This window comes from Sprattus sprattus (genome assembly GCF_963457725.1).
Source record: "Sprattus sprattus genome assembly, chromosome: 14".
NCBI classification, from domain to species: domain Eukaryota; kingdom Metazoa; phylum Chordata; class Actinopteri; order Clupeiformes; family Clupeidae; genus Sprattus; species Sprattus sprattus.
Genome location: NC_137912.1, coordinates 11755631 through 11769760, shown reverse-complemented (window position 1 = coordinate 11769760; position 14130 = coordinate 11755631). Strand labels below are relative to the sequence as shown.

At 39.4% G+C, this 14130-nt stretch overlaps 2 protein-coding genes across 2 annotated transcripts; both read left to right on the top strand.

The window, feature by feature from the left end:
• Window positions 1-6025: 6025 nt before the first annotated feature.
• On the top strand, window positions 6026-10138 carry pnkd (PNKD metallo-beta-lactamase domain containing; the record flags this gene model as incomplete). The annotated part of the gene is made up of 9 exons (XM_080851794.1): window positions 6026-6186; window positions 6537-6652; window positions 6742-6854; window positions 7724-7782; window positions 8024-8116; window positions 8573-8739; window positions 8962-9048; window positions 9443-9558; window positions 9743-10138. The coding sequence occupies 9 exons, from the start codon at window positions 6026-6028 to the stop codon at window positions 9914-9916; spliced, it is 1086 nt and encodes a 361-aa protein (XP_080707920.1). The 3' UTR covers window positions 9917-10138.
• A 929-nt stretch (window positions 10139-11067) lies between these two features.
• Window positions 11068-13951, top strand: catip (ciliogenesis associated TTC17 interacting protein; the record flags this gene model as incomplete). The annotated part of the gene is made up of 9 exons (XM_080851387.1): window positions 11068-11143; window positions 11442-11627; window positions 11750-11805; window positions 11965-12051; window positions 12416-12583; window positions 12875-12999; window positions 13361-13437; window positions 13528-13616; window positions 13757-13951. 9 exons carry the CDS (start codon window positions 11068-11070, stop codon window positions 13949-13951), a joined length of 1059 nt encoding a protein of 352 aa, XP_080707513.1.
• Between the last annotated feature and the right edge of the window lie 179 nt (window positions 13952-14130).

Here is a 14130-nt window from a genome sequence, read left to right as displayed (position 1 = left end):
ATCTGGGGTACTGCGAGATGTTCTCAGCTGCTTCTGGCATGAATTCTACGATCGATGCTCACTCGGTGCAACAGTTAAAGTGCCCTTCATTCGCCATGATTTTCCTGCTGAAACATGGAAGGCAGTTGGCAGAATCCTTGTGAAAGGCTACGAAGAATGCCAATATTTGCCAAACAAACTTGCCCTCCCCTTCCTTGAACAGGTGCTTTTCAACAATGTGTACAGTGATCTTAAAGAACATTTCCTGCAGTTTGTGAGCAACCAGGAACGAGAGGTTTTGATAGAAGCGATGACTGATTTTTCCGCAGTTGACTCTGATGATCTTGTGGAAGTTCTCAGCCGCTATGGCTGTAGAACAAAGATAACTGCTGATACTCTTCTTTTGATACTTTATGAAATAGCGCACAAAGAACTTATCCAAAAGCCTATGTTCGTGATTGACTGCTGGAAGGAGATCACCCATCATCAGCATCTCTCCCTGTGTCCAGAGACACTGACAAAGTTGTTCTCTGACCTTCAACCAACCACCAAAAAGGTCTGTAAAATGCTCAAATTTGGTACTGATTTGACTACGACACAGAAGGAAGTGGGAAATCATCTGAAGAAATTCATCAGAGAGCTAGATGAAAGCAGACTTCAGAAATTTCTGCGATTCTGCACCGGATCTGATCTCGTACTAACAGACAGCCTCCATGTGGAGTTTGTAGAAATGACAGAGTTCACAAGAAGACCAATTGGGCGCACATGTGGTAACCTTCTGCACATAGCTGACACCTACGAGAACTTCCCAGATTTCCGTTCAGAATTTAATGCAGTTCTGGAAAGCAATGTCTGGGTAATGGACATTGTTTAGATTCCCACAACCAGAACAACAACAATTCACTGTTAAAAGACATGTACACGTTCCTATGGACAGAATGGCAAGAAAGAACAAACATTTAGGACCTGCATTAAGCACTTCAGTATGGCCCAATCTTGTTACACTACAAATCTCAGTTGAATCTTAGAATAGTTATTCTGTAGCCATTCGTTGTCATGTTGACCGACTAAAAAATTATTTAAGCTCTTTTTATTTTAGACACTATGATTGTTATTGCACAGACTACACAATGCAGTCTGATAATTGTGTGTTCTTACATTACACACTTGTAAACCATTTTGATAATAGCAATACCAAAGTGCTGTAATTGTTCATTCTTACTTATTCTACAGTGTCATGTTCTCAGGTGTTTAGTTAGTCTTAATTCACTACCATAGTACAAGAGTGTCCAAAGTTTATGGAGGAAATGTTTTGGTAATTTGTGATCCTACAGATCATAGTTGAATAGCCAATTTTACCTGAAGTGTTTGATATTTTATATTAAGTCACCGATGTGGAAGATATGTTGTGATAAAGAAGCTATAAGAGAATGGCTAGGGCTACAAATCTAACTTTTTCTTTTATTTATTTTCTTTTCTTTTATTTATTTTATTTATTTACCCAGTAAAGCCACTTGTGAAAATGTTAAATGCTTCTTTAAAAATGTCAATGTTAGTTGAAAATGGTTCTTTATTGACCAGCCTATGTTGTCATGAGATTTTACAATGTTTTATTCTTTAATATGAAGTTGTAATTTTAATAAAATGTTACCTTTTTCACCACATTTGTATTCATGGTCTTCGGTTCGGTATGTTGATCTAATGTTGATCAAGCTCCCTATCCATATGGGTAAAAATAAGGCTTAAAATACAGCTGTTTAATAATGTTACAAAGCATTTTATTGATAATTATATTGGATACAAATTTAAGAAAAATATTAGTCCAGCTGGCATGAAAAACAATAGTGAAAGAAGTGTGTGGACAATTTAAACAAGTGAAATGCAAAATGCATTAAATGAAACCAGAATAGGGCTCTGAAATTACCAATATCAAGTGACTCATTTAAAAGGTACAGTGAATCATTTCGCCAGTAGCAGGTTACAACTAGCCACCATAAAACAGCTTGAAAAGTAGGTGGAAAGAACAGATTTTATTAAATATCAAACCTGTAATGGTTCTTCTGAATGTCTATTAATAAATGCACCTCTGTAATTTTGAGCAATTTTAGCAAAGTTTGGGCAGCAACAAAAACACATTCTTGAAAAGTGTGAAAGAAAAATACAACATGGACATGAAGTTGCTGAGTGTCAAACATGTATGAGGAATACATGCAATATCAAGCCCTGCAATTAATATTCATATCCAATTGTTTGGTTGGGACAAGGTAAGTATACAAAGTTCAGGCTACCTCAACTATCTTCACCATAGGTTACAGTTGTCTAACTTAACATTCTTGAGTTAGCTGCAGCACAGCAATACTCGTCCATATAGTGGATTTCATTGATCAAATATTTCCCTGTAGTTCCTCTCTTAACATGATGTATAGATCAGCTGCAGCTAGTGGATCTGCTGGAGCATCCCATCCTTTCTCTTCCATTATCAGACAACATAGTTCAAAAACAGTTTGATCGCAAGGAAACTGGCCTTTGGGAGTACACTCTTCCAAACACATAGTAACCTCCTCCATGGCAATCGGTTTGAGTCTATCCTCAGCACTGTGTAACTCTGGGAACGAGTAGATCACCACTGGCCGACCCGAACCCACGTCATTACTTGATCTTGGTCTGATTTTGTGTGAATTCCATGTATGGACAACTTCATCCAGTTCATCCTGCAAAGAAAGAAGCACAGTAAATACTCACTACAAACCTGTGAAATAGGAGATGTTGGACTACTGCTGCCTCTCTAAATTGAGGCCTAGGTTGCTGCGTCAGCTAAGTCAATATTTAACATATACTGTATACCACGCATTTTTGTAAACATCAAGGATAATCAATGTAAAACTTAAAGCAAGGAATGACCAGTTAAAAGAATTTATAATCTCAAGTATAACGCATTGTAACAGTTATTATAATGCACTATAAATCCATTTTAATATATTACAACTATGAAATGAAGAATACACTATTATCCTTGCAAAAACCATGTCAGTGAGTGACCAGCAATGAATTATGAGGTATTATGATACTCGGCCTTATAAGTCATTGAAAAATGCTTTATAATGTGATGTTATGATCACTGTTATAAAGCATTAAATATGTGTGAGTGCTTATAAATGTAATTATACAGTGATATATGCAGATTATAACTCATAAGTATGTTAATAATGATTTTCATACTACTTTTATTACCGACTGATTTCATAAGGCAAGGAAAATTTTTACCTGAACAAGATTAAGGAAACAGAATTGGATAAGGTTTTTGTCCAAAAAGTCTCCTGTGAAGTGCCCATCATCCTGGAAAGTTTTAAAAAGGTTCATCCAAAACTGTGCACTCTGTTTGCGGAGGGTACCCCACCATGCCTCAATGCGCTGGTTTGCTGTGCTTCTTCCGTAAAGGAAGCTTTTCTCCCCTGCAAAACTGTCAGGGTGGTTTCTCCGCAAAAACATCTGCATCTCTTCGACACAGCCATTTTCCGTGCCCCTGTCTGCACGCAGCCTCTCTGGACATCCTTCTATGCTTGAAACTGTCTTGATGAAGTAACTTGCAACCACTTTAGGATCATTATTTGTGGTATAGGCCTCCATCCATAACACATATCGGCTAAAACCGTCTATACAGCCATGTATGCAAATGCCATAGGGCTTTAACTTATCATAGCCGTCCATGTGCCAAAGTGCATTTGGCCCTCTGCAGCTGTATTGTCGTCTTCTCAAGCGCCGTGCCCGCCTTAATTCGACACCTTGTGGATCAACCAACTTGATAATGCGTCTTATGGTATCTTGGGAAACAACAAATCCCCGTTGAACTGCGCGAAGATGTAGCCAACGGTACCCCTGCATCTGTCCATTGGTCAAAATCTCATTTTGGACAAAAGCCAGCACTTGGTCCAAGTCAGTCTGGTTCTTCCTTCTGAACAGACCAAGTCTTTTACAAATTCTTTTTAAAGTTCTGATACTAAGTACTATATGATTGCTATGTGCTAAAATCGCAAGTATTTCCTTGTTACTAAAAGAAAGTCTGAAGTAGAGTTTAATTAGCTCATCCAATTCTGGCATTGCAGGCAGTGTTGGGAGCAGTTAAACTGCTGTAATTCTTCGAATAATGTTGCGAGTGAAAAAATGAAAAAATAGAAGGTGGAAATGTGTTCTGCAGTCTTCAGTCTGCCAGGAGTGCATCATCCATTAGCTTGATGATGTTGTCAAACTGCACATGAGGAGAAAGAAAAGAAAAGACAATCATTTTCACTAAAGAGCACATTGCAAATATAATGTCAAGGTAAAGCCTGTTAAGTCAGTGGGAAAATACTGATCTATATGTGCAGGAACGCTTTGAATGCAGAGGTCAGTACAATAATGGAACAACAATTATAATTTTTATTTTTTTGACTCTGTATAGCTCTTCAATAACTGGATCACACTCTCCTGGCTAGAAAAAAAAATCTAAAAGCTAGGGAGTGATAGACCTCTCAATGTAAGACTATACACATACTCACTTATGAGTAGGCTATCTCAATACTGCAATCAAACCTGATATTATTTATTTGAATTCAGTCTAGACACTTTCATAGTAATAGCCATTAGGAAACTCATGATTGACCTGCCAGGGGTGAATGGAGCTAAATAACTTTAACTTAACTTTAACCTAACAACAAACTGACATACTCATTGACGTTTAGGAGGGAAATGCCTTTGTAAGTATTTAGATAAACACAATTACAGTATTTTTTATGTATAGTTTGTTCCAATTATATTGGATTTCTGTCACAATTGTTCTAATTGAGTAGGTCACCTGCGATCTCTTCAAATAACTCGTGCTATACCATTTTCCGCCCATAGATGGCAGTAGTGGTTGAGAAATGTGAGTGACGGAGTGGCTATTAGACTGCATAAGGAAGAAATCAACAGCGGTACACTGTAAATAGTTACATGAGCTGCACTGACCCATGCACTGACCGCAAACGGTACATATCGATAGCCTGTCTCCAAGAGCTTTAATGTGTTTGCAAGTGAGAACAGTACAGAAGCACCACATATGTAGGCTATATTGGCGGACGGTAATAGCATCTGAAGCTAAGGGGATGCAGGTGGGGATAGTCCATTAATCATACATGAACGTGACCGTGCCATCGTTGTTTTAGTCAATGCAAATGCAATATTGAAGTTACTTGACAACACAAAGAAGAACTTAGCAGATAAGAACAGCCGTCTAGTACCCCGAATGGTTATTTACTATTTTGGCAAGAGTCTGCAGGCATTGTTCACTTAGCCTGCCCAACCTGCTGGTAGCCTGCTCACCTGCACACAGTCACCTTATGCACCATGGACCCATTAGACATGCACACTGTACGTTTGCTGTTGTTCTAGCTAAAAGGGTTGGGCGAAATGTTAACATTTTTGGCGCGATGTATTCGTTGACTCGTCCGACCATATAAGCAAACACATGTGCAACTCCAGGCACCAAAACAACACATATTACAGTTTCACTCACCTTTTGGTCTTCCATTATCAAAATGGCTTCTTCTGGAACCCCTCGAGCCCGCAAGAAGTCGTGAAGTAAAGCCATGTTGGCGACATGTGGTTTCCTCCTATTGCATAAAGCAAATGTCTCTCCCACGAGGTTGTTCCTTACAGATACCCGTAGTTCTGACTTTAAAGTCAGAATTCTGACTTTTTTCTCAGAATTCTGAGATTAAAGTCAGAATTCTGAGATTAAAGTCAGAATTCTGACATTAATCTCAGAATTCTGACATTAATCTCAGAATTCTGACTTTTTATCTCAGAATTCTGAGATTAATGTCAGAATTCTGAGATTAATGTCAGAATTCTGACTTTATTCTCAGAATTCTGAGATTAAAGTCAGAACTTATTTTTTTTTTTACATGTGTGGCCCTAATCCTCTTCCGTACCTCACCCTACGAAGTGAGTTTATAAAGATTTCTTGACCAGCTCCGGTTTGAGAAGGACGCTTACCTTTAGAGTACGTCATTAGGCCACGCCCTTGACGATGGCGCTCCCTGACTGGATGGTGTATTTCCTTGGTGTTGCTGTGTGTTCTCTGGGCCTGTGTATTTTCTCTCGCAGACGGTTTGGAAGGAAATGTACATGGAACAGTGGCTTCTTTATGAGAATCATGGCCCGCTCAGAGAAACCTCTCTTTTGGATAGCGTAAGTACCGGTCTGTTGTTCTGGTGGTTATCTCTGTTGGTTTCACGTGCTTGCTTGCTGTCAACAAGCTAGTTCGATAAAATGTGCAAATGCGCAGGCTAGGCTTTAAATTAGAATATTGTCGAAATGTGTTCATTCAGTTTTTGTACAAGCTACGGTGAACCTTGGGTTCACATACAAACTGTATGAGTTACTAAGCGTCATGACGTTTAAATGAGAAGAGAGATGAATTTGGTGTTAGAATGAATAGACTAACAAACGTACCCTAATCCACTATTATTTTTAAGATAGACCAAAAGCGATTTCTTCATCTATGATTTGGTGAAATAAATGTTGTTTTCATTTGTCAGGTATTCGCTGTACACAAAAACAAAACTTGGATATATGTTCTACAAACGTCAGATGAGAAAAGCTCGTGAGCAATATCCCACTGGACATTCAAAAACGCAACCAACTATAATGAATGGTAGGCAATGTCACAGGCTACACAAATTCATCTGATAACAATAACAACTAACAATGAGCCTAACTCCGTTTGCATCTATGTTGTTACAGGTGTCAAGATAATACCCATTCCGGTTCTGTCTGACAACTACAGCTATTTAATAATAGACACATCCTCAAATGTTGCAGTTGTAGTGGATCCTGCTGACCCACAGGCTGTCCAGGTTTGAGATTCAAATGTTGTCTATGCAGTTTAGTTTAGTTTAGTTTATTAAATATCCCCATTAGTCTACACCGTAGTGGAGACTTTTCTTCCTGGGGTCCAGACAAAACACATTACAATACAGATAAAAAAAAGTGCAGTACAGCATGATCATTGTTGGTGACCACAATACAGACTTAGTAAACAACATTTACATTAAATGTAAATAATGCAAAAAACAAAAAAACAGAGAATTCAAGACATTCGTCGTCTATATGATCATATGATATAAGCAGTCGTCTATATGATGCCCTCATGGCTATCAAGCCTATGTGTTATAATATGCGGAAGGGAATTAATGATCATTTAAGAGCATGATTTGCCCCAAATGTCCTGTTTTGACATGCTTTAGTCTCAAAGGGGTGCAGAGATGTGGTCATGTAGGAGAGAACCTGCGGTAGGAAAACTGTAAAAGCTGATAATGGATTACCGCAGATAAAAAGGAAAGATTAATTCCAGTAGATTTACAATTGGAATGGAATTACACTGGGTTTCCATTCAGTGGTCACGTTTGTAAACGAAATGGAATAGAACATCTACTGCAGATACTGTTGTCTGCTGAGATGAGGGGAGATATGGTAAAAGAGAAATCCAATCAAATCATACTTCAACAAAAGACATTATAAGCAGGACAGAAAAAAACATGTCTGTTTTGAAGGCCCTCAACCAAGGGATTCAGAGAATTTCTCTCAAATGACTTCCCCCCCCCCTTTAGCTCCACAGTAAACAATGTGTAATTCAGTGTTTGAGGTTGATATACCATGTAGAGTATTCTTTTTTTAATGACAGGCAACTGTGTCAGTTGTATAACACAGTTTCTCCATTGCACAGGCCTGCCTGAAGGAGGAAGAAGTAACTTTGGAAGCCATTCTCTGCACACACAAACACTGGTGAGATACTGCTTATAAAAGCCTCATTACTGGCCAGGGAGTTCTTGTAACAATGGTCAGTTGTGTACTTGGAAGTTGTCTTTTGTCTCCCGTTTGGGGCCTGTCTGAAGCTTGGGTCATGAATCATGTTTTATTCAGTGAGTGTATTTCTGGGATTCTATTGTGTATGTGCTGGTGTTAACATACGTTTACATAAATAAAACCGCTGTATAATTGTGCAATATTTTGTCATTGTGTAAAGGGACCACAGTGGAGGGAACAAGGGACTTACAAGACTCCATGCTGGCTGTCGAGTTTATGGAAATGCTATGGATAATATTCCAGGATTGACACAGTAGGTCCACAACGCTAAAAAATGGTGGCTGATTTCCAGCATGACTAATTTTAGCTTTTAATCGGAATGGCTTTTCAGAAATATCAACTAATAAATATAAAAGTAATTTCTTTATGTCTTTTAAGAATGTCTTATTTGAGGAATTAAAGAAAGAGATCCATCACCTCTAAGCCAAAGCCTGGCCCAATGCTATCTTTGCTCCAATGCTGAACAATAAAGAAATGATTTATTTTCCGTCCTCTCTTACCTACCCAAGCTCTTGTGTAAACCATGCAAAAATGTATTTGAGTTGTCTTATACCCTAGGTAAAGTTTTTGCCATAGTTGGATTCATTACATCCACCTGCTTTGACCTACCCTATATCCCTGGAGCCAAGTGTCATCAAATTGTTACTCTATTAGCTGCCACATGGTTATATTGGTATTTATGCCCACTGTTGTTATTTTGCCCCCTCAGCCCCCTCTCTGACAAAGACACCATAGAGATAGGCACATGCCTGCGATTCAGGGCCTTCTTCACACCTGGCCACACCGTGGGCCACATGATCTACCTGCTGGATGGTCGAACCTTCGGCAGCCCCAGCAGTCTTTTCTCAGGGGATCTGGTGTTCCTTTCAGGATGCGGTAAGTGATGGTCCTCCCTGTGTGACATTTAACAGAGGGAGGGGGGGGACCCTCAAGATTTCACAGCCAGGTGTTACTTTACTACGCCCACTATGGCTTCGTTCTTTACCCTACTGGTCACTGCGTAATTTTGAAATGGGGATAGCTGTGCAAGCCGCAGTGGAAACTGATTTCAAGTTGTCAGTAGTGCATGGGGCTGACTCATATTTTCTTATCCATCAGGAAGAATGTTTGAAGGCAACGCCGTGACGATGCTCTCATCTCTGGACACCGTCAACTCACTGAATGACGAGACTCTACTCTGGCCGGGTAGGGTGTGGGCATATGAGTCATATTCCAGTCGCCCTATATTTCTGGAAATAGTTTGACATCAGGGCAACACATGTTCTCTTTTCAGGAGGAAGAAATTAAATCATACATAGGAATGTTAGGCCAGACAGAACAGGGTATGACTGGGTTATGAACATTTAACATTTTGTTCTTTGGTACTAATTTCATTATATCACAATTTTTATGTAAATCGGATGACTTTAGATGGCTAATTTCACAGACTGGGCGAAACTCTTCCTGAGACACTATTGTTATTTGCCCATGATGTATTAAATATGAAATAGATTTGAGTACAACAAACTACAGTAAACATCATGACCCTGATATTGGTCTAGAAAAAATATATGTTCTGTGCCCCTGCTTTGGTCTACAGGTCATGAGTATGCAGAGGACAACCTTTTGTTTGCAGCCGAGTTGGAGCCCGCTAACACTACCCGGGAGCAGAAGCTTCAGTGGGTTCTTCAGCAGAGGGGTCAGAGACTCTGCACGGTGAGAGTGAAAGATACCTAAAACACATTCTGCAGTCTATTGCAAAAGTGTGGTGGTGTTGACCTATGTGATTTATACTCATTCTCTTTTTTTTTGGAAGAAGAAGAATGGTGAGCTACACCATTGGGTATGAAATTACTTATTTATTCAACTTTTCAACTTTACTTTTATTATTGGTATCCAGAGTCCCTCTACACTGGGGGAGGAGAAGGAATACAACCCATTCCTGCGTACTCATGCTCTTGAACTCCAGCGGGCTCTGGGACTTCAGCAGAATCAGGACGAAGACTGGACTGCCTACAGGGCCCGGGTTCTGGAAGAGCTCCGGAGACGCAAGGACATCTACAAGGCCCGATAGATTCTGTTCCTATCTCTCTCACACAGCACTAAAGACATCCCTTATTACAGTAGCACAGGCCTATGCTGCTGTTTATGTGAATTGAAATGTTCTGAAATGAGGCCTGTTTAGGTCAGAATTTGGGCATGATGCCTATTCCTAGCACTGGTTTCATAAGAGTTTTTTCCGTTTGGGGTCTTTGATTTTGCTGGCCTTGATAGTGATATAGGTCATGTGAACCATTTTGATCACACTTTGAATTTTAAACCCCTTACCTCATATTTGCAACAACTGTTAATGAAAATACATGTTTAAGATAGGCTAACAAAGGTACCAAATGCACTTATATTTATATTTATGAGTCAATTATTTTTAACAATAAATAATTGTTCCTATTCCTTTTGCAACCTACGTGCATCTTTTGTGTTTGTGCAGTTTGTTTCCCTGAAGATATTTTGGTAAACCTATTAGTCGTGTTACATACAAATTATATATTATTATCTATCTTATTCTCAAGGTCGGCTTCTGTCGCCTATATATGCATTGACCAGCAGAGTATTTTATACATGTTCGCTTACTGCAGTATACACCTTTGCAATGACAAAAGGTCGTGGTGTGGTGCGCCACGAAGCGGCTGACTTCTTTAATTCGCTTGGTCTAGTTCGTTGCTAAGGCAACCGGGATGTTGGGGGTTAGCTATGCTAGCTATAGGTCCAAAGGGGAAATAAGCGCTGAATGAAGAGTAAGAGGAGATGCACTTAACATCAACATAAACACTACAGACTGCAAGGTAAATAAAGCATCCTTATGTTTAAACCCTTTTTGAAAACTTAACGGTAGCTAGGCAGCAAATATCGACACGTTCAGTTAACTTCAGAAACACATGAAAGGAAAGCTATCAAACGGTGCCTCAGAGAAGTTACCCGTCAGTGCTGACAGGAGAGAAAGCTGTAGATTTAAGCCTGATAGCTAGGCAGCGAACAAATAAGGTTAGACAACTTACGTTAGTTGATAGTCATCTGTGTATTGCTAGCAATGCAATATGACTTTCGTGGTAGCGAATTCCGAAATAATCGACAATAATGTTTTACTGCCTGTTGAGCTATGATGGTTGCGAATAAACTAGCGAGCAGCCATAGCATAAATGACCCTTTCCCTTACTTAAATCAGACATGGAGGATGCCTCCAAGGGATTGACAGATGCGCTGAAATCTTCCAGTGAAGCACTTGATTTTTTATCAAGTATTGGTGAGTATATTATACATTTCATACATCATGAGTGGTTGAAGTTGGTTTTGACACAAGTGACTGGCTGTATCCGGTTCTATTTTCAGACCAGCAGGTTAACCATCTGTTTCTGGCAACTCAGAATTTAGCTTACACAATCTACTGTCTTTCACTGCCCCGCTGCCTTCCAAAACAAAGAAAGTTATAGGCCAATCTTAGGAATGAAATGTAGTTTATAGAGTCTAGACTTTATAAACCGCAGATGAAGACAAACGCAGAGCAATGCATGTTTTTTTTAAATGTTTTTCCCTGTGAACAGAGTTCGAGGATGTGCAGCGATGCTTATTTACTGACTCCCTGGTAACCGTGTCGGACACAGGAAGGGAACTAGGGGAGTTCTGCATCAGTATCCAAAATACTGTCCATAACAATCAGCCATGCTTCCTGGTCCATGCCAACAGCCATGGCGCTATTGACAGCATCCCCTGTGGGACCTCAATTACAGGTAAGGCTAGAGCCAGACTCTATCTGAGGACCAAAACTTCTAAACTTTTGAACTCATTTGTATTCTTTGTGATTGTGGTTAAAACCTGTCAAGGATTTGATCAAGCTTTCATGCCTTGGCAGGGTACGTTACTGCTACTTTTGAAACACTAGAACAAGACCTTCATGAATATGTGAAGGTATTTTTCTCCTATTTGTATTGCTTCCTCACTTGAATATACAGTATGTTGTGACTTTCTCTGACAAAAATTCACTTGCATTATGGATATTATATTGTTACATGTACATATGTGAATATTGCTATATGAAATAATCTTGTACTGTTACATTTTCTACAGCTACAGGGACACAGTCTGGACAGAAAGTCTCACATGGTGAGACAAGATGGGCAGCTGATAGTGAATAAGGTCACACAAGAGGAAGAGGTGATCTATAGAAACACACACATCACACACTGTGTGTTGTTTTCTGAGAGAGCCTGCTATTAACTATTCAATGTGTGTGTGTGTGTGTGTGTGTGTGTGTGTGTGTGTGTGTGTGTGTGTGTGTGTGTGTGTGTGTGTGTGTGTGTGTGTGTGTGTGTGTGTGTGTGGGTGTGTACAGAAACTTCCTATCCTGTATTTTAATATAAATTATATGAAGTTTCTGTCCTTCCCTTAATTTTGTTGTACGTCATACTCATAGAATCACAGAATTCTAATGATTTCCTACATTGTTGCTGTCTACCAATCAGACAGTCTTGGTGTCTTTCTCCCACTCTTAAGGACTCTCATTTCTTCTTGTCTGTAGGAGGTGAAGGAGCAGATATCTACATTTCCCCTGAGCTCTTTATGTGGCTTTGTGTCGGAGGCCTCCAACTTGCTCATCCTGCGCATTTTAGCCCAACGAAAGACCATTCCAGAGAATATGAAGTTTCTGTCATTCGATGCAGAGACTCAGATATGTCTCTCCACCTATGTGAGTGCCAGAGGGATACATTTACATATCAGGGGATACATTACAATCATGGGAACGAAGAACTGTGTATTTTGGAATAACACCATGCACATGCTATTATAATTCTACATCTATTAGTCAATTCTAAAGTTGTCCATCACCAAATAAGACTTGAACATATTAGTTATTGGTTGTACCTGCGACTGTCCTCACTTCCTTTACATATCCAGGGGGTTAGAGGTCATGTCTGCCATCTGTGGCTCAGTACTGACTTGCATCACGTAGCTTGAACTGTGTGCTGTTTTAAACCAGAGGGAGCTTGGGGAGACGAAACAAGTGGTGGGGAGTGAGACGGTGGATGGGTTTGGCATTGAGAGGACTGTTGACTCAGTGGAGGACATTCCGGCAATGTGGCAGTGCTATTTCCTACAAGATGGGTGAGATGCATTCTAAATGTTCTTGCCTCGTTTGTCTTTTAGAAGTGATTGTAAGCTTTCTCCCACTCAAAGAGTGAAGTTGCCTTCACCTAACACTTGTTTGTTTTTCAGTGGGACCGTATCAAATCTGTGATATTCTAGTGTGTTGTTTAAATTTTGTATCTTTTTTTTTCATTTGCATGTATTTATATAGGCTTTTCTTTTACTATTTTGGCTTTTCTTTTATTTATATTACTGATCTGTATTTTGCAATGTTTTATTCAGACTAATTGGATTTCATTCCATTTTTTTTATGTTTAAATTGCTTGAGAAATAAATATTCCTTGCTTTGTCTTACATACATTATGCTTTTCCCATACAGGCATTTAGTGAGTAGAGTTCAGATAGGCTCCCCTGTTATGATGAAACTTCTCAAGATGCCTACGCTAATAACTGGAGGTACAAATCTTTTGTCACATATTATCTATTTTGTACATTTTGCTCTTATCCATATGCAAGACACTATTCTGCATCTTTATGTGCTTGCAGATGAGCAGGATGAAAAACCTGTCTTTGAAAAGAGGCTTCTCGTGTGGGAAGAGGACATGCAGCTGTACTCAAAATTTCTCGATCGAAAAGTAAATATACCAACTACTTTCTGCTTTATATAATATATTTCCAATAGCATTACCGTGCGCAATTGGGTTTATACAGACAGTGGTAGTTTGCAGTCCAAATGCCATTGTGCTCTCTCTCATACACCCTGTCTTCCCTACAGGAGGAGTTAAAAGCGGACCATATGTCTTATGTGAGACACCACCCTGAGCTGAGGGCAGTTTTAGCTGACTTTCTACAGTTCCTCTTGCTGAGGAAACCTCAGGATGTCTTCTCCTTTGCCAGGGAATATTTTGCCCCTTTCTCTTCTCAGCGCCCACCAGGAGACACCTTCAAAAGCACCCGATCCTTTAGATAATCTAGAAAGTTTTGTGTTAAAATACCTTAATAATTGCAATTTATCAGTGCACTGACATTACGTGAAATCATAAATGCTGAATAAACAAGTGTTTTAAAACATGCCTTAACTTGTGTTCTTTATATAATTATTTTGGGTGATTTATTTGATGTATTCAACCTTTCTATTATTTGAATGCA